Source organism: Marmota monax, unplaced genomic scaffold (genome assembly GCF_021218885.2).
Source record: "Marmota monax isolate L192 unplaced genomic scaffold, Marmota_monax_Labrador192_F-V1.1 WCK01_AAM20220418_F8-fsc00108, whole genome shotgun sequence".
Lineage (NCBI taxonomy): Eukaryota > Metazoa > Chordata > Mammalia > Rodentia > Sciuridae > Marmota > Marmota monax.
The window spans coordinates 1,261,503-1,282,583 of record NW_026694593.1 but is presented as its reverse complement, the minus strand read 5'-3'; the positions used below and the strand labels follow the sequence as shown (position 1 = coordinate 1,282,583).

At 44.2% G+C, this 21,081-nt stretch overlaps 1 protein-coding gene across 4 annotated transcripts in view; it reads left to right on the top strand.

Annotated features, from left to right (window-relative positions):
• Rxfp4 (relaxin family peptide/INSL5 receptor 4) overlaps positions 1–21,081 on the top strand; it is a 24,218-nt gene extending 3,137 nt beyond the window's left edge. For 2 of the 4 annotated variants that reach the window (XR_006846635.2, XR_006846637.2), the window contains exons 3-5: positions 18,018–18,110; positions 20,080–20,203; positions 20,879–21,081. Coding sequence is in view for 1 of the 4 variants with exons in the window: in XM_046422004.2 (XP_046277960.1) it covers positions 16,685–17,809 (1,125 nt within the window). In the remaining 3 variants the exon portion in view is untranslated. Of the gene's footprint in view, positions 1–13,266; positions 18,111–20,079; positions 20,204–20,878 lie in introns of those variants that run through there. The other 2 variants (XM_046422004.2, XR_006846636.2) reach the window with 2 other exon arrangements.

Below are 21,081 nucleotides of genomic sequence, written 5' to 3'. Positions count from 1 at the left end.
ATAATTTTCCTTTAAAAAGCTCATCCATTTTACCTAGAATTTTAAATGCTTCGCTTGAAATTTACCATAGGACCCTCACTTTTTATCATTTATATGGCTATTTCTCTTCTCTCTTTTTGGTTTTCTCTTTATTTTCCTTAGCCTGGCTAAGATCTTGTCTATTCATAAAACCCAGCTTTTAGTTTCATTCATCAATTTGTTCATTAATTCCATGTTAATTTATTTTTATGAATTATTTTTTTTAAACCAGGATTGAATCCAGGGGCACTAAACTATGAGCCATATCCTCAGTCCTTTTTATTTTTTTAAGTTACTTAGGGCCGCGCTAAATTACTGAGGCTGGCTTTGAAGTAGCAATCTTGCCTCAGCCTCCCAAGTTGCTTGGATTACAGGCATACATCACTGCACCTGGCTATCTTTGCACTATTCTTTTTTTTTCCAATTTTTTTCCTTTTATATATGTATATGTGTGTGTATGTGTGTGTTTATATATATATATATATATATATATATATATATATGTATGTATATATATATTAGTTGTCAATAGACCTTTATTTATTTATGTGTAGTGCTGAGGATCAAACCCAGGGCCTCACACATGCTAGGCAAGTGTTCTACCACTGAGCCACAACCCCAGCCCCCTTTGCACTATTCTTGTACTTTCCCTGTAAGTCTAAAATTTTACTAAAATTTTAAAAAGGAAAAATGTTTAAAGATTTTTTGTGTGTGTGGTCTGGGAATTGAACCTGGAGGTGCGCTACCACGGAGCTAAGTCTCCAACCCTTGTTATTTTTTCTTTTGAAACAGGGTCTCTCTAAATTCCTTAGGTTGCCCAGCTGGCCTCACACATGTAATCCTCCTGCCGCAGCCTTCAGAGTCACTGGAATTATAGATGTGTGCCACTGCACCCAGCACAGGAAGAAAACATTAAATAAGGCAATACATTATTAAAATAACAAACCTTTAAAGTAAAAAAGTACAGGTATTGGGGGATAGTGCAGTGATAGAACATAGGCCCTGGGTTTGATCCCCAGTATCACAGAAAGAGAAGAAAAGGGGAAAAACGGTAAAAAGGACAAACAACCCCCTGAAGCCCCCCTTGGGAATTGAACTGCCAGAAAAACACCAGTCTTGAACAGGTGAATCTTGGTTCGGCTCAAATCACTGTGACGGGCATGTCTGCCTCTCCAATAAATCATGATCTCCAGTGCAAGGGATAATGGCAAAAAAGAACCATTACCACAGTTAAATTCATGTGAGGACATTTTCATCAATCACCCTCTCAAGGATGATCTGAAGGGCTGGGGATGTGGCTCAAGTGGTAGCACACTCGCCTGGCATGCGTGCGGCCCGGGTTTGATCCTCAGCACCACATACAAACAAAGATGTGTCCGCCGAAAACTAAAAAATAAATATTTAAAAAAAAAACTCTCTCTCTCTCAAAAAAAAGAGTTAAAAAAAAAAAAAAAAGGATGATCTGAATAGTGGTGGCAAACAGAAACTTCCTAGTAAGCAAAATTTGTGACATAATCCAATTTTCTCACCAAGGAACTCACATAGCTTCAGTGAACCTGGGTCACCCAACTGGTACTGGGAACTGACTTGTCCTGTCACATACCTTGTCACCAGCTTTGACTACCCTTTCAGTGTTAATGGGGTACCTGTCAGTGTGCCTTGGGGGATGCGAAATAACTTTCAAAGTTTGACTGGTACGTGGTACTGATCTAGAGGGTTTGTCTATTTTCTCCCTTTTTTTTTAATATTTATTTTTTAGTTGTAGTTGGACACAATACCTTTATTTTATTTATTGATTTTTACGTGGTGCTGAGGATCGAACCCAGGGTCTCGCACGAGTGAGGTGAACACTCTATCACTGAGCTACAGCCCCAGCCCTACTTTTCTCCCTTTTAATTAAAAATTCTGCTAGGGAAAAACTATACAGCCATGGTCTGGGTAAAGATTATTTGGATTTAATTCCAGAGGCTCAGACAATGAAAGAGAAAACAGAAACACAGGATTACATCAAAGTAAAAAGCTTCTTAATAGAAAAGCAAACAATCGACAGTATGATGAAACAACCTACAGATTGGGAGAAAATATTTACAAATCACAGCTGATAAGAGGCTGATCCAAAACACATAAGGAACTCAAACAACTCAATAGCAAGAAGATAAATGAACTGATTTTAAAATGGGCAAGAGCTGGATGCAGAGGGACATGCCTGAAATCCCAGTGACTCAGGAGGAGAGATAGGAGGGTTATAGGTTCAAGGCCAGCCTCAGTAATTTAGTGAGAAGGCCTAACAACTTAGTGAGACTCTGTCTCAAAGTAAGAACTAAAGTGGGCTGGGGAGTGCAGCTCAGTGGTAGCACCCTTGGGTTCAATTCTCAGTACCAAAAAATAATAAAAAATAAATGATTTAAAAAATTAAAAATCGGCCTAAATAAATATTTTTCAAAAGATGATATACAAATAATCAACAAATATATGCAAAAAAGCTGAATGTCACTAATCATTAGGGAAATTCAAATTAAACCAAAATGAGATTATCTTCTCACACCTGTCAGAATAGCTACTATCAAAAAGATGAAAGAGGCCTAAGGCTGTGGCTCAGTGGTAGAGCACTTGCCTAGCATGTGTGAGGCACTGGGTTCCAGTTCTCAGTACCACATAAAAATAAATAAAATAAGGTCCATCAACAACTATAAATACATTTAAATAAGGGGGGGGCTGGGAATGTGGCTCAGCAGTAGAGCATGCGCCTAGCACATGTGAGGCCCTGGGTTTTGATCCTCAGCACCATGTAAAATAAATAAAATAAAGGTATTGTGTCCAACTACAACTAAAAAAAATAAATATTAAAATAAATTTTAAAAAAAGATGAAAGATACCAAGTGTTGGTAAGGGTATGTAGAAAAGGTAATCCTTGCATGCTGTTGAAGGAATGTAAATAAGTATAGCTATTCTGGAAAACAGCATGGAAGTTCTCAAAAAACTAAAAATACCATATGTTTTATTTCTATGTATATAGCCAAAGCAATTGTATTAAATATGTTAAAAAGATAATCTGCATTTCCATGTTCATTGCAGCATTATTAACAATACTCAAGTTATGGAATCAACCTAAGTGGCCCATCAACAGATAGATGGATAAAGAAAACAGGGTGGGCCAGGTATGGTGCCACAGGCTCGTAATCCCAGCAGCTAGGGAGGCTGAGGCAGGAGGATCACAAGTTCAAAGCCAGCCTCGGCAACTTAATGAGGCTATAAGCAACTTAGTGATACTGTGTCTAGAAATAAAAATATAAAAAGGGCTGGGGATGGGGATGTGGCTCAGTGGTTAAGTGCCCCTGGGTTTAATCCCTGGTTGAAAGAAAGAGGGGAGGGAGGGAGGAGGGGAGGGGAGGGAAGGGAAGGAAGAGAAAGGAAGAAAGAAAAGAAAGGAAGGGAAAGGGAGGAAAGAAAAGAAAGGGAAAACATGGTGGGTTTGTGTCAGGGCACATGCCCATAATCCCAGCTGGCCTGAGGCAGGAGAATTAAAAGTTCAAGGCCAGCTGTGGCAATTGAATGAGGCCTTCTCAAAATAAAATGGGGTCCAGGGATGGAACTCATCGTCAGAGTGCTTGCCTAGCATAAGCAAGGCCCTGAGATAAATCCCCAGCTACAAAAAGAAGAAAATGCAATATAGTGCACAATGAACACAATTCAGCCTTTAAAAAGAAAATGCCTCGTGTGCTGGTGAATGCCTGAAGTCCCAACAACTCAGGAGACTGAGGAGGGGAGGTCATTGAGCCCAAGATTTCAAGCCCATCTCAAATAAAATGAAAATGAAAGGAATTTATATCACGTGCAACAACATGGATAAACCTAGAGGATATTATGCTAAATAAAACAAATACTGTGTGATCTCACATGCTGAAATTAAAACAAATGAACTCATAGAATCAGAGAGTAGAATGTTGATTACTAGAGGCTGGGCCAATAGGGGACCACGAAGATGTTGGTCAAAGGTTACAGTGTTTCAGTTAGACATATTATATGTAGAGTTTTTTTTAGACATAGCCTAGTGACTAAAATTAATAATAGTGTATTTTATATTTCAAATTGGGAAGAGTCAATTTCAAACATTCTTACCACAAAAAATGATAAGTATTTAAGTTAGGTGCAGTGGTGCACACCTATAATCTCAGCAGGTCAGGAGGCTGAGGCAAGAGGATCTGCGATTCAAAGCCTGCCTCAGCAAAAAGGAAGGCACTAAGCAACTCAGTGAGACCCTGTCTCTAAATAAAATTCAAAATAGGGCTGGGGATGTGGCTCAGTGGTCGACTGCCCCTGAGTTCAATCCCCGGTACCAAAATAAAATAAAATAAAAATAAAAAAGGCTGAGAATGTAGCTGCATGGTAGAGCACCCCTGGGTTCAATCCCCAGAACAGGGGGTCAGCCGGGGGTGGAGGGATGGCAGACAGAGGATTTAGTCCGTGTAGAGATGCAAGAGAATGGAGCACTTGTGCTGAGAGAAGCAGAAAGAAGAACCCAGTGAGAAGCAAAATAAGAATTGAACTTCCCTGAAGGCTGTTCTGTTCTGTCTTTCCATTATCTCAGCTGAATCTGTTCAGATCTACTGAAATTGTAAAATTGCATTTAGTACCCTAAACTTTCAGGCTAACATTCCCACACACTGCAGTGGAGACTGGGAAGAGAAGATGGACATGGGGAGGCAAAAGGGTGAGAATTTTTTAAGGGTTCTGACATAATCAACTTCACCCTCTCCTTGGATATCTGGGTCATCATTAAGTGGCCACTTGGGGAATTTCTGTTACTCTCAATGAAACAGGCATTATAGAAAACCTGAAGGAAGGGAGTGACCGTGGAACCTGATCTGGAAAGAAAAGGATTTAAGAACACATATGGAGCTAGGGACAGTGGTGCATGCTTGTAATCCTAGTTCAGGAGGCTGACGCAGGAAGATCTTAAGTTCAAGGACAGCCTTCCCACTAGCAAAACCTTGTCTCAAAATTAAAAAATAAAAAAATAAGGGGCTGGGGCTGGGCCTCAGTGGTAGAGCACTTGCCTCACATGTGTGAAGCACTGGGTTCGATCCCAGCACCAAATAAAAATAAAATAAATATATAAACATTTTTTTTAAAAATAAAAAGAACAGAATGCCCCTGGGTTCAATCCCTAGTACTGCAAAGACAAAAACAAAACCAGAACACACATGGAGGGATTGACCTTGAACAGAAAGAGCTACTTCTTCCTGAGAATCCAAAAAGTTCTTGAACCCACCATGGTGGCATGATCATGCACGCCTGTAATCCCAGTGGCTCCAGAGGATATGAGGCAGGAGGATCACAAGTTCAAAGTAGCTCAGTGGTAAAGCACCTGCCTAGCATGCATGAGGACCTGAGTTCAATCTCCACCATCACATGAAAAATAAACAATAACAGGAAAATCATTAAAAAGAAGAAGCAGCAGCCAGCCTCAGCAACTTAGTGAGACTGTATCTCAAAATCAAATAAAAAATGGGCTAGGGATGTGGCTTAGTGATTAAACCCCCTGGGTTCAATCCCTGGTACAAAAACACTTTTTTTTCCATGAATTTATAAAGAGATTGATTTAATTATTCTGTAAGCATAGTAATACATAGCTATTAGTACTGTTTATACTTGTTGAATCAGTCAACACAAGTTTGCCTAAGTGAACACCATCTGATCAGTGTCAGCCCCTTGCTTCATGAAGTCAGACAATTGTCAATAAACTGGCCACTATCAGTCTTACCAGAGTAACCATCTGCTAAAGATAATGTCTTTCTACTTAAATCTCTAAAAATCTACCAATCCCTGAACTCCAGCCTCCCCAGAATCCTACAACTAGAATATTTGCACTCTGCTCTGCTGGGAGAGATGAGTATGCCTACCATCTCTCTTTTACTAACGTAAGTAATAAATTTGGTAAACATAGTTGTCGCCAGCTGGCTGGGCTGGCAAATAAAAACCCACACGAGCACAGAAATATCTTTTTCCGGGGTCAGGTACAGCTCTGAGACCTCAGCTCCCATGCCTGAGGGCAAGGGGAGCAAGGGAGGCAAGAGGCAAGAAAGCGAGCCACCCCAGCCCCTCTATTCATTTAGGAGAAAGACATTTATAGAATATTCCACCCAAATAAGGCAAAGGATTGGGCTTGGAAGGGTGGAGTCTTGCTTGGTGATGTCCTGTGGTCAGCAGGTTGATTGACATCTTGGAAAGCCACACCCATCTTAGGTGCTATGTGGGATCACAGGCAGAGCAAGAGAAAAGGCACACATATGTGACACAGACCAATCAGGCAGCAACGTCAGGCCAGTCCCCTCATACAATCAAATGCGCATAGCTCACATCCACAGCCCATGGCTGGCTGGCAACACATAGTCTGCTCCCTTCTACCCTAAAAATTACTATTCATCAATCCTTCATCCCTTCATTCAAGCCAGGATGCTTCTCATTACAAAAGCAGAAAATCAAACTCAAAATGACTTAATAATAAAATGTATCATCTCCCAATACTAGAAATTTAAAGATAGTGCATGCTTAGTTTCTCTACTCTGTCTGCCTCCATTGAAGTATGGGACTTAGATTGGCTTCCTTCATGGTGACAAAATGAGTGCAGGCACAGTTGGGCCACATGCTGTTAGGTCCAACAAGAAAGAGAAATACCCTCTGCCACTCAGAATAAAAACCATTCTTCCATTTTGGTCTGATTGGGTTAACTTGTGCACTAACAATGGTCATCTGAGCAATATCATGAATTGATTAGCCTTTGGTTTAAGCCTTGGCTCTTGAACCATTTGCAGCCTTGAGATGGAGAAATCTCTTTGTGTGTGTCTGTCTGTCTCTCTCTCTCTCTCTCTCTATATATATATATATATACACACATATATACATGTAGAGAGATGTCATATTCATATATATATATATATATATATATATATATATATATATATATATATATACTTTTTTTAAAAAAAACAAGAGACAACGTCTCACTAAGTTGCCCAGGCTGGTCCTGAGTAGGTGGGACTATAGGCATGCACTACCACATCCACTTTAAGATGTGTATTGTAATTGGTTAAACTAATCAGGATCAACTCCTAGAGTTAGGAATAGATTTAGCCTCTTCCAGGTCATGTAGGCTTATAGGGGAGGAATGATATTGGAACAAAATTAGGTCCTTTATAAAGGAGGAAGGGAGAAATGGATTTGGGAAGGCCACCAACAGCATTCGGAGAGCTACTGGACCTTTTCTTCCATGGGTTTGTCCAATACCCACTTTCTTCCTAAGACTCCTAAATCCAGATCTTCAAAAGATGATGTCTATTTCCATTGGCCAACTGCATATTGGATCTGCTATAACCAAGTGGTTCACAAACATTTTGACCCATTTCGACCTGTTTCCGGCTCCCTTCCTCCCACCCCCTCTCTCTATTGTGTGTGTTGTGTTTCCCTCTGTGCTGGGTATCAAGCCTAGGGCCTTCTACATGCCAGGCAAGTGCTCTGCCATTGAGCTATGTCCCCGTCCCCTTGTTGTGGGTTGTAGTTTCAATTTGCTTTTTCCTTATGATTGATGAGGGTGAGCATCTTATCTGCTTATGCTATTCTCATTTCTTCTTTGGTGAAGTAGCTGTTCAAATCTTTTGCCCATTTTAAAAATAAGCTTGTTTTCTTTTTACTAGTGAACTTTGATAAGTCTGTTATCAGCACTGTAATTTGCAAATATTGTCTCACAGTCTGTGGCTTGTCTTTTCATTCTCTTAATCATATTTTCAGAGTGGAAATTTTTTTTTAAATGTTTGTTTCTTAGATTTAGGTGGACACAATATCTTCATTTTACATTTATGTGGTGCTGAAGATTGAACCCAGTGCCTTCTGCATGTTAGGCAAGCGCTGTACCCCTGAGCCACAACCCCAGCCCCCAGAGTGGAAATTTTATTGAGTGAAAATTTTATTGAAGTTCAATTTATCAGTTTTTAAAAATATTTTTAAGTTGTTGAGGGATGTTTATTTTATGTATTTGTATGTGGTGCTGAGAATTGAACCCAGTGCCTCACGCATGCTAGGTGAACGCACTACCACTTGAGCCACATCCTCAGCCCTTAACTAAGAAATATTTACCTAAACTACAGCCACAAAAGATTTATCCTTTGCTTTCTTCTAGAAGTTTTGGGGTTTATGATCCATTTTGAGTTATTTTTTGTGCATGATGTGAAGAACGGATTGAAGTTTTCTCTTTAAAAAAATACTTTTTAGTTCTAGATGGACACAATACCTTTATTGTGTTTATTTATTATGTGGTGCTGAGGATCAGATCCAGCGCTTCACATGTGCTCGGCAAGTGCTCTACCACTGAGCTACAGCCCCGGCCCTGAAGCTCTCTCTTGTACTCTTTTTTGGGGGGGTGGTACCGTGGATTTCAACAGAATGCTTTAATACTGAGCTGTATCCCCAGGCCTTTCTTCCTTCTTTTCTGTCTTTCTTTATCCATTCATTCATTAGTACTGGGAGTTGAACACAGAGGCACTCTACTGCTGAGCCACATCCCCATTCCTGTTTACTTTTTATTTTGAGACAGGGTCTCAGTAAGTTTCTTAGGACCTTGCTAAATTGCTGAGGCTGGCCTGAAATTTGCAATCCTCTTGCCTCCGCCTCCTGAGTTTCTGGGATTACGGGATTACAGGCGTGAGCCAGTGAACCCAGCTTCTTGTACACTTTTTAAAATTGTAGCTATTCAAATGCTACAGAACCATTTGTTGACAAAGACTATCCATTTTTCAATGATTTGTCTTTGTACTTTTGTTGAAAGTCAGTTGACCATAAATATGCGAGTCTATTTCAGGACTAGATGTTTTTCCATTAATTAGTGTGTCTATTCTTTTGCAAAACCTCACTTTGTTTTTCTGGTACTGTAGATCAAACCCAAGGCCTCACACATGCTAGGCAAGTGCTCTATCACTGAGTTACACCTCCAGTGCCAAAACCACACTGTTTTGACTGCTCTAGTGTTATAGTAAACTTTGAGATCAGGTAGCACAAATGCTGCTCCATTATTATCTCTTTACAAAATTATTTGGCTATTTTAAAAAATTTTGGGGATATTTTCATTTTCACATGACTTTTAGAATGCTTGTGTGTGTGTATATATATACACAAAATTACACACACACACACACACACACACACATATATATATATATATATATATATATATATATATATGTACACACACACACATTTAAAAGCCTGATAGGATTTTGATTAGGATTGTTGAACCTACAATTGTGAGAATTAACATTTAAGAATATTTTTGCAGGGCTGGGCTTATAGCTCAGTAGTGGAATGTTTGCCTAACATGTGTGAGGCAGTGGGTTTGACTCTCAGCACCACATAAATATAATAAAATAAAAGTTCATCAATAGGGGCTGGGGATGTGGCTCAAGTGGTAGCTCGCTCGCCTGGCATGCGTGCAGCCCGGGTTCGATCCTCAGCACCACATACAAACAAAGATGTTGTGTCCTCCGAAAACTAAAAAAAAAATTAAGTAAATAATATTAAAAAATTCTCTCTCTCTGTCTCTCACTCTCACATTCTCTCTAAAAAAAAAAGTCCACCAACAACTGAAAACTAAACAATATTATTGCAGCCAGGTGCAGTGGTGTGTACCTGTAATCCCAGCCACTTGGGAGGCTGAGACAAGAGGATCACAAAATCAAGGTCACACTGGGCAATTTAGCAAGCCCTGTCTCAAAATAAAAAATTAAAAAGATCTGAGCATACTGGGCACCGTAATACCAGCAGCTTGAGAGGCTGAGGCAGGAGGATCAGGAGTTCAAAGCCAGCCTCAGCAAAATCGAGGCACTAAGCAAGGCACTTATCTTACTGATAAGACCCTGTCTTTAAACAAAATACAAGATAGGGCTGGGGAAGTGTCTCAGAGGTTGAGTGCCCCTGAGTTCAATCCCCAGTACTCACCCTCCGGAAAAAAAATGTAAATTAAATAAAATAAAAGGTCTGAGCATGTAGCTCAGTGACAGTGCATCTATGGGTTCAACCCCCAGTATTGCAACAACAAAAAAAGGAATATATTCTTTTGCCACTCAAGAACACATAAACACAGTATAATTCTTCATTTGTTTAGATCTTCTTTGGTTTTTCTCAGCAGTGCTTTCTAGTTTTAAGTATACTGCCACTGCACATCTTTTTTGTCATTATCTCTAAGATTTTATTAATTTTTTTTTGCACTGGAGTTTTAACATAGGCGTACTTTACCACTGAGTGACATCCCCAGTCCTTTTTATTTTTTATCTTGAGACAGGGTCTCACTATGTTGCTGAGACTAGCCTAGAACTTGGGATCCTCCTGACTCAGCCTCCTGAGTCACTGGGATTATGGTGTGAGCCACCACCCCAGCAGAAATGCTTTTTATGTAAGGCAGACAACCATAATCTACCCCTACAGGTCCTTGGACTCTGATCAGGATAGAAAGTGGGACTGGTAAAATATGGCTTTCAGGGTAATGTGAACAGGATGGATAGCAAAGCTTATTTGTTAAATCTAGTTCCTCCTCTTCTAGCACTTGTGACTAAGGCACCATCTCTAAAGGAGTTGTCACTGTCCCTCTGCATCCTGATGCCATTTCCCTCTGTAGTTTTGGCGTTTCCAAGGATAGGGACTGGAGCTTGTGGCACTCAGGAAGTGGGAAGGAGATACTGGGTGGAAAGAAGCACCTACAGAGTTTCAAAATGTAGTGAAAAGAGCACTTTTCTAGTAGTCAAGGGACTCTTATCTCAAATCCTGCTTCTGCCATCACTTTCCTAGTGGCCTTGAACAAGTCACTTTCACTCTATAAAATGAAAAATTGATTCAGATGAGATCCTTTCTATCTCAAAAAGTTTATTTATTTATTTTATTGAATCCAGGGTCTTGGGCATGCAAGGCAAGCACTCTGCCAGCTGAACTATATCCCCAGTCCCTCCTTCTCCTCCTCTTCTTCTTCTTTTTTTTTTTTTTTTGGTAGTACTGGAGTTTGAACGCAGCAGTGCTCTACCACTGAGTTACATCCCCAGTCTTTTTCTTTCTTTTTTTTTGGGGGGGAGGGGTACCAGGGATTGAACCCAGGGGCACTCAACCACTGAGCCACATCCCCAGCCCTATTTTGTATTTGTATTTTATTTTGACACAGAGTCTCACTAAGTTGCTTAGGGTCGCTAAATTGCTGAGGCTGACTTTGAACTTATGATCCTCCTGCCTCAGCCTCCCGATTATAGGTGTATGCCCCTGTGCCCAGACTGAATCCTTTCTTATCTTTATTTTAGACAAGGTCTTGCTGAGTTCCAGAGTCTGGCCTCAAACTTGTCTTCCTCCTGCCTCAGCCTCCAGAGTAGCCAGGATTATGCACCATTACACAGGCTGTTTATTCTTTTTTTATGAGGAAAGCAGTCATATTTCATTTTTGTCTCCCAGAATCTAGCACAGTGCCTGATACATTGTGAGGGTCATAGAAATGCTGTGATTAGTGAATGAATGAATGAACGAATGAACAGAGTACTACAAAAATGAGGTTCTGGGGCTGGGGCTGAGCGGGAACGCCCTTGCCTGGCATGTGTGAGGTTCTGGATTTGATTCTCAGCACCATATGTAAATCAAACAAAATAAAGGTCTAAAACAACTAAAAATATATATAAAACAAAAATGAGGTTCTAGCCGGGCATGGTGGCACACGCCTGTAATCCCAGCAGCTCAGAAGGCTGAGGCAGGAGGATTATGAGTTCAAAGCCAGCTTAGCAATTTAGTGAGGTCCTAAGTAACTAAGTGAGTCCCTGTCTCAAAATAAAACATAAAAAGGGCTGGAGATGTGGCTTAGTGATTAAGCATCCATGGGTTCAATCCCCAGTATCAAAAAATAAAAATAAAATTGTCAGGTGAGGTAGTATATGCCTGTAATCCCAGTGGCTCAGGAGGCTGAGATAGGAGGATGCGAAGTTCAAAGCCAGACTCAGCAATAGCAAGGTGGCAAGGTGCTAAGCAACTCAGCGAGACCCTGCCTCTAAATAAAATACAAAACAGTGCTGGGGATGAGGCTCGATGGTTGAGTGCCCCTGAATGAATGAACAGAGTACTACAAAATCAATCCTGGGTACCAAAAAAAGAGGTTCTTAGACCTGACAAGCCATGGGATCACCTCTGTACATAACCACAAGGGAGTGTTGATGGTCTCAGACCAAGGGAAAGCTTTAGATTAGACTAAAGACCAAAAAAAGAAGAAGAGGAGGAAAAAGAGAGAGGAAGGAAGGAAAGGAGGAAGAAAAAGAATTAAGGAATCAGTAGCTCAGTATTTTATAACCTTTAAAAATCTTTTTTTTTCTTTTTTAGGGGGGTACTGAGGATTGAGCTCAGGGGCAGTCAGCCACTGAGCCACATCCCCAGCCTGATTTTGTATTTCATTCAGAGACAGGGTCTCACAGAGTTGTTAAGTGCCTTGCTAAATTGCTGAGGCTGGCTTTGAACTCATGATCCTCCTGCCTCAGCCTTCCCAGCCGCTATGATTACAGGCGTGGGCCACCTCTTTAACAATCTTCTAAAAAAGACTGTACCACTTAAAATAGTATTCTCAAATGAGAATTTCTGAACTTTGATAACATATTTTCCTATAACAAATTCATAGGTGTTTTTTTTTTTTCTTTTTTGGGGGGATGGTGGATACCAGGATTGGACTTAGGGGCACTTGACCACTGAGCCACATCCCCAGCCCTATTTTGTATTTTATTTAGGGACAGGGTCTCCCTGAGTTACTTAGCCCCTTGCTTTTGCTAAGCCTGTCTTTTTTTTAGTTTTAGGTGGATACAGTATCTTTATTTTTTATTTTTATGTGGTGCTGAGGATTGAACCCAGTGCCTCATGTATTTTAGGCGAGCACTCTACCACTGAGCCATAGCCCCAGCCCTAAGCCTGTTTTTGAACTCATGATCCTCCTCTCTCAGCCTCCAAAGCCACTGGGCTAGTTTTTTCTTTTGATGTAAGTATGTCTTTGGATCTTTTCCCTCAAATATGTTCATTACACTTTTCTTGATCCCATAGGGACTGACTATTACATGCTGTATTTTCCGGGTTCTGTTGCCTTCCTATTGGGTTTGGCCAATTAGACTGTGACACGAGATTGGAGGGCTGGAGGAGGGGAGAGTATTTCTCCACTGCTGTCTGCTTCAGGTGGCATATCTAGCAGTGAATGTATCTTTCCTATCTCCATGGATCCAATTACCCAGTGTGTTCCAGAAGATACTTTAAAAAAATATATATATATATATTTTTTTTTTAGTTTTAAGTGGATACAATATCTTTATTTTTATGTGGTGCTGAGGATCGAACCCAGTGCCTCACACGTGCTAGGTGAGCGCTCTACCACTTGAGCCACATCCCCAGTACTCTTAAGTCATTGTAATAAATTCTCTTTTATGCTCTAAAAAAAGGAGAAGACGAAGAAGTAAGAAATCAGAGGGCCATGGGCTGGGGTTGTGGCTCAGTTGGTAGAGTTTTTGCCTAGCATGAGTGAGGCACTTTAGATTAGACTAAAGACTAAAAAAAGAAGAAGAGGAGGAAAAAGAGAGAGGAAGGAAGGAAAGGAGGAAGAAAAAGAATTAAGGAATCAGTAGCTCAGTATCTTACAACCTTTAAAAATCTTTTTTTTCTTTTTTCTAAGTGAGCACCACATATAATAAATAAAGGTCAATCAACAACTAAAAACAATTTTTTTAAGAAATCAAAGGGCCAGATATTTTAATGGGACAGCAGAAGCCTGGAATTCTGTCCTACCTTCTTTTCTCTAGTGAAGAGAAAATAAATCCAATGCATTGAAGTTTTCATAACTGCCATATTGTTAAGGTAATTCTGGGAGGGCAGAAGAGTATACATGGCCCTGAGTGAGTGACTAGCACAAAGTCACACAGGAGCAGTCAGAATGTCCAGGTGGTAGCCCAGAGGCTCACCTGACCCAGGACTGGACATTCTTCCCTGTCATCCCCTCACACTCATCCAGACCGCATCTCTCTCACCTCTGAGTTTCTCATATGGAGTCATCAAGTCTCATGATGATTTATTGTCCTGAAGAGTCCCTCTGCTCCCCAGCACCCCAGGAAGACTAAACATCAAACATGATCTTGGGCCAGGCCAAGTGGTACATGCCTATAATCCCAGCGGCTTGGGGGGCTGAGGCAGGAGGGTTGCGAGTTGAAAGTCAGCCTCAGCAATTTAATGAGGCCCTAAGTACTTAGTGAGACCCTGTCTGAAAATAAAATAAAATTTTAAAGGGCTGGGGGTATGGTTCAGTGGTTAAGCACTCCTGGGTTCAATACCTGCTATCAAAAACAAACAAACAAATCTTCGGTACCGGGGGGCAGAATGCCTGGCCCATCCTTCTTGAGTGGCATCCCCAGCACTGCAAAAAAGGAAAAAACAAAAACAAAATCCCCAAACATTATCTTAATTAGCCAGCAGAGGACAAGATGTTGAATATGTTGGAATCCTTGAAAAAGCCTCACTCTTTTACCTACCCACCTTGCATGTTGTCCTTTACCCAGTGCAGCTCCTGCTGCATACAGAGAGATGGCCAATGAAAGGTGATGACCGAGTGGGGCATTTTTCCAGTTGGGACTGAGATCATGGGGAGACAGGACGAGGTGTGGTGACAGCATGTCTCAGGGCCCACAGCTCTGAAACAGGGTTTGGGGAATAGAGGAGAGGGTGGGGTGCTGTTGAACTCTGGCTACACAGATCCGAGTGGGAAAGGTGAAGTGGCAGTGTGGGTGACACAGGTGGAAGGACGAAATAATACAGAGCAGAATAAGAAGGCATGTCCAGGTCCACCCAGGTCCCCACAGGCCCAGCATTCCCTGCAGGGGGCGAACAGGAAGCTGTGACTTCCTCTCTCCTTTCCCTCTCTGGGCTTACCCTCAAGGTTATTTGCTGCTGAGATGAATTCCAACCTGTGTTTTAGTTGGCACTGTGCCCTGGGCATGATGACAATAGCTGCTCAGTGTCCAGCTCCCCTGCACCACAATCGCCCCAAACTTCTCCTTTGAAATAGCAGTCATTCCTGCACAGACATACAAAGTGCTGTCTCACACGTATTAACTTAATTCATTACACCAATTTTGTTAGAGATTTTTTTTTTTTTAAACTGGGGATTGAACTCAGGAGCACTTAACCACTAAGCCATACCCCCAGTCCTCTTTTATATTTTATTTAGAGACAGGGTCTCACTAAATTGCTTAGTTCCTCGATAAGTTGCTGAGACTGACTTTGAACTGGTGATCCTCATGCCTCAGCCTTCTAAGACACTGGGATTACAGGCGTGTACCACCATGCCCAGCCAGAGACTTTTATCTGGAAAAAAAAAAAAAAAAAAAATTCCCCTACTGAGAACTGAATCCAGGGCCTTGCACGTGCTGAGTAAGTAAGCACCCTGCCACTGAGCACTGAGCTGTACCCCCTCTCTCTCCACATTTTCTTTTTTTTTTAAGCTGGGTCTTGCTATGTTGCCTAGGGAACCTCAAAACTCCTGGATTCAGGTGGTCTTGCTACCTCAGCCTCCTGTGTAGCCAGGACTACACGTGTGTCACCACGCCTAGTTAATCCTGAAAATTTTGTTTTGTTTTGTGGTGCTGGGATTGAACCCAAGGTCTCGTATCACTGAGCTATAGCTCCAGTTCTTTTTATTTTGGAGGGACAGGGTCTCACTAAGTTATTCAGGCTATCCTTGAATTTGGGATCCTCCTGTCTCAGCCTCCTGAGTAGCTGGGACAACAAGTATATGCCACTGCACTTGGTTAACTCCTGGAACTTTTAAGCAAAGAAATAAGCTCAGGAAGTAAAATAACTCACCCAAAGGCACACAGCTAGTGAGTAGCAGATGTGAGACTCAAGACCCTCTGCTCCCTCTTCTCAGACACTTGTCCTGATTCCTGCCTCTGTGTCCACTCCTTGCCCCTCCCCTGGGCCCCAAGAGAGCACTTTCTGCAGAGGGACTCTGCACACGGTTGGGAGTAGAGGGAAGCCAGGAGCATTGGCACACACCTGGGATTACAGACTTGAGAGGCTGCGGCAGGAGGATCACAGTTTGAGGCCAGTCTGGGCATTTTGGGAGAGACCTTCTCTCAAAAACAAAAACAAAAAAATCCCCCAACAATAGAAAAGGCTAGGGATGTAGCTCAATGACAGAACGCTTGCCTAGCATGGATGAAGCCTTGGTTTGACTCCTGTTATTCCTGAGCTGTCTCCTGGAGCGCCCTCCACAGTGAAGTCATGCCCTCTTCTCCCCTTCCTCATTGCACAGATCTCTCTCTCTCTCTCTCTCTCTCTCTCTCTCTCTCTCTCTCTCTCTCTCTCCCTTCCCCCCACCCCACACACACACCCAGGTTTCAGGTCCCTCTTGGTATGCCCCACCCACCACTGGACTGGCCCAACAGGGAGCAGGCAGCTGTCCTCACACCCCTCCCTCTGAGGTGTGGGTGTGGGCTGCAGCTCCTGGCTGGCGGCTATAGGCCGCAGAGAAGCACTCACACCCTGAGCCTCCCGCTGAGCGCCTCAGTGGCCCCTGCCAGCCTGGCAGGCACTTGCTGGCTCTTTATTCAGCATCACCAACCTCCGATGCCCTGCGATGCCCACACCCAACACCTCCTCCCCTCTACCCACGTTCTTCTGGGTCAACGCCTCTGGAGGCAGCGCGCTGAGTGCCGAGGATGCTGGGATGCCCGTGCAGTTCCTCGCCCTCAGGGTCACGGTTGCTTTGGCCTACGGGATGGTAGGGGCCGTCGGCTTGCTGGGCAACTCGGCTGTGCTGTGGGTGCTGGGCAGCTGCGCGCGGGGAGCCCCTGGCCCACCTTCCGACACTTTCGTCTTCAACCTGGCTCTGGCGGACTTGGGGCTGGCCCTCACTCTCCCCTTCTGGGCGGCAGAGTCAGCACTGGACTTCCACTGGCCCTTTGGAAGTGCCCTTTGCAAAGTGGTCCTGACGGCCACTGTCCTCAACATCTACGCCAGCATCTTCCTCATCACAGCACTGAGTGTCGCCCGATACTGGGTGGTGGCCATGGCTGCGGGGCCAGGCACTCACCTCTCACTCTTCTGGGCCCGTGTGGCCACCCTGGGAGTGTGGCTGGCGGCGGCTCTGGTGACAGTGCCCACGGCCATCTTTGGGTCTGAGGGCGAGGTGTGGGGTGTGCGCCTCTGCCTGCTGCGCTTCCCCAGCAGGTACTGGCTGGGGGCCTACCAGCTGCAGAGGGTGGTCCTGGCTTTCGTGGTGCCCTTGGGCGTCATCACCACCAGCTACCTGCTGCTGCTGGCCTTCCTGCGGCGGCGGCAGAGGCGGCGGCAGGACAGCAGAGTTGTGGCCCGCTCTGTCCGTATCCTGGTGGCCTCCTTCTTCCTCTGCTGGTTCCCCAACCATGTGGTCACTCTCTGGGGTGTCCTGGTGAAGTTTGACCTGGCGCCCTGGAACAGCACTTTCTACACCATCCACACCTACGTCTTCCCCGTCACCACGTGCCTGGCACACAGCAACAGCTGCCTCAACCCCGTGCTCTACTGTCTCCTGCGCAGAGAGCCGCGGCAGGCCCTAACAGACACCTTCAGGGACTTGCGCTCAAGGCTGTGGCCCCAGGGCCCAAGCTGGGAGGAACATGTGGCCCTAAAGGAGGTAGGCAGGCAGTGGGCAGCCAGTACGCCCCAGGAGAGTGGTCCTTCTGCCATGCTCATGAACGGGGACAAAGGGACACCTGGGTGAAGGGTACAGCAGGTGCAGGATCCACACATTCTAAGCTGCCCTGGGCCAGGCTGCAGTGTCCTGTGGGAAAGTCTGACCTTTGATCACCAACTCTGGGTGTGGTGGAATGGGGGAGGCCAGGGCCTGGGGCCAGGGGAGAAGGGCTGGGGCAATGGCTCACAGAGGTGGGAAAGAGGAGGAACCGAGAATAAACCTCTGTCACCTACAGGTGTCTTGACCCTTCATCCTTGCTCCGCCTCCAGGACAGTGCAAGAATTCTCAGGACATTTTCCCCGTAGGGGTCTAGGCTCATGGATCAGAGGTCAGTGCCCATCTCCCTCTGTCCGTCCTCCCCACCCTCACCTCTAAACAGACTATTTCTTTTTGTGTATATATATATATATATATATATATATATATATATATATATATATATATATTTTTTTTTTTTTAGTTGTCAGTGGACCTTTATTTTATTTATATGTGGTGCTGAGAATTGAACCCAGGGCCTCACTCATGCTAGGCAAGCACTCTACCACAGAGCCCCAGCCCCAGACCTAAATGGGTTATTTCTTTTCCTTATTTGGTACCAGCACTTACAGTGCCCTCTTCCCCTGGCCACTTACCAATTTAGGGGTACCACAGAAACTTGATGCCAGAAGACTCAGCCTCAAGAGCTGTAGCTCCCCTGCAGCTCCCTGCAATGCCAGCTGTGGGGTCTTGCCAGAATCCCTTGCACCTGCCAGACCCGTGTGTAAATCCCTGGTGCTGTCTCTCCTTGAATTAGGATTTGGAAGGTTATCACTGGTGCCTATAATCCCAGTGGCTCAGGAGGCTGAGGCCCGAGGACTATGAATTCCAAGCCAGCCTCAGCAATTTAGCAAGGCCCTGAGAAGTTTACTCAGTGACCCTGTCTCTAAACGAAATGCAAAAAAGGGCTGGGAATATGGCTCAGTGGTTGAGTGCCCCCGAGTTCAGTCCCCAGTAGTACCCCCCTCAGAAAAAAAGTGATAACAGCAAGTCAAAGACACGTATGGGGCAGACGGAGGTGAAAGATGCAGAAAGGAGTGGAGGGAAAGAAGGCGAACTGTAGGGCTAAAGAAGTGGAAAATGGTGCGAGTCTAACTCCCTACCCTGAATGCATAGCTCCAATTCAACATAGCTAGAGCACCTGATTTTCACCTTTACCTCAGACAAGTTACTTACCGCTTTGTGCCTTAGTTTTCTAATCTGTAAAATGGATTGTTGAGGGTTCAACGATGCAAGAAATATAGTGTTTTTGCTATTATTCTCACATCCCATGTAAAATGGGGACGAAGGGAAAGGAGGAAATAAAGGGCAGCTGGTCTTTTTGGAAGTGGTTTTACATGCCATGGGTTGTAAGGAAAGTCTCGCAGTAAACCCCTCTCAAAGATGGGTCTCTAGGACAGAGGGCTCGACTTGGTTTATTTTTGGTACCAGGGATTGAAAGCAGGGACACTTAACTACTGAGCCCCATCCCCAGCCTTTTTCGTTTGTGTGAGTGTTGCCTGGAATTCAACCCAGGGCCTTGTGCATGCAAAGCAAGCACCCTACCAACTGAGCTGTATCCCCCAGCCCTCCTTTATATTTAACTTAGAGACAGGGCCTTGCTGAGTTACTTAGCGCCTCTCTAAATTGCTGAGGCTGGCTTTGAACTCGCAATCGTTCTGCTTCAGCCTCCCACCTTCCAAACTGCTTGGATCATAGGTGTGTGCCATTACACACTCCCATTTGTTTGTTGGGTACCAGGGATTGAACTCAGGGGCACTCAACCACTGAGCCACATCCCTACTTCCATTTTGTACTTAGAGACAGAGTCTCACTGAGTTGCTTAGCACCCTTGCTTTTTGTCAGTGCTGGCTTTGAACTCATAATCTTCCTGACTTAGCCTCCTAAATCACTGGGATTACAGGCGTGAACCACCACCCCTGGCCTCCCGTTTTTAATGATGGTTAGCTATTAGAAGGGAGTTTTAGGGGGAGAGTCCTTGGAAAGAAGGTAAGAGGCAGAGGGAGGCTGGGCTGGAGGTTCCACTTCCATTGCCCTCCACTGTCCGCTCTCTGGCACACCTTGTAACCCAGGACACCAGCACCCTCTCTGAAGGGGAGACCATGTGCCTCCAGGCTCCTTTCCCTGCCCTGTACCATTCAGTTGCTGAGAAGAGGCCACCCAATTCACAGCATATTAAGCAATGGGAAAGAGATTTAATTAGCCCACTGATGTTTAATTTCCTCTTTTTGATAATGTTTAAACTGGTTCCAAAACTCCAGGTCAGTTCCCAGCCAATTCAGGAAGATGGAAAATGCTCCCCTACCTAAGTATCCCTCTTCCCACCTCCAGCAGCCTGCGGATATTGGCTCCTCTGGGGGCATCTTGGCTTTATGGGAACCGGAGGTAAATATTGACAAAATTTACAAAGGTCCAAGTCAGCGACGAGTTAATGCACATAGACTTGCCTTTGGAGGAGAGTGGGAGAGAGGAAGGGCAGTGGAGGGGGAAGCCTGGGCAGGGTGGGATGCGGCAGGCTTGGATCTCCTCTGGGAGTGGAAGGCGCAATGGAAGGCTTGACTTGGAAACTGCAGCAGGATGCCTGCCCGGTGGGGCATGCCTAGAACCCCTGCAGTTTGGGAGTTGAGGCAGGAGAATCCCAAGTCTCGGGACAGTCTCAAAAAAACACCTGGGGATACAATTCAGTGGTAAGGCACCCTTGGGTTCAGTCACCAGAACCAACCATCCACCTCCACCACCAAAAAAAAAAATATAAAAAAAGCAGCAGGAGGGATAGAGGTCCAATCGGAGTTTTGAAAAGTGGAATTAAAGAGGTGACAAGGGTCAGGATGATGAAAGCTGGGAGGCTCTAGCTGTCGGGGATCAGCATCAGAGAAATGTTTTGGCACCACATTTTGGGGCAGAAGACAAGGAGCTGCTGAGGCCTGGGTCTGTTTGAAACTTGAAGCTCTGACATTCTCAGGCAGAGAAGTGAAGGGCTGGAACTAGGACTGGCTTTTTCCTGGCTTGGTGACTTTTTTGCACCCAGCCTATAAAATGAGGACTTTTTCTACCTCCTAGGATTTCAATAATGGATGAGATAAAGCCCCTTGGAAGATCCAGATGCGGGTTAGTGTCTCCATGCAACCTCAAGTCTTCCTAAGCGGGCTTTTGAGCCCCCTTCTTCTCATCTCACCCCGCAGGCTCCAGCAGTGTGCACAACCAGCACGGACACAGCCCCATGCTCTCCACCCCTGGCCCAAATAAAGGGTGTTAACTAGAAA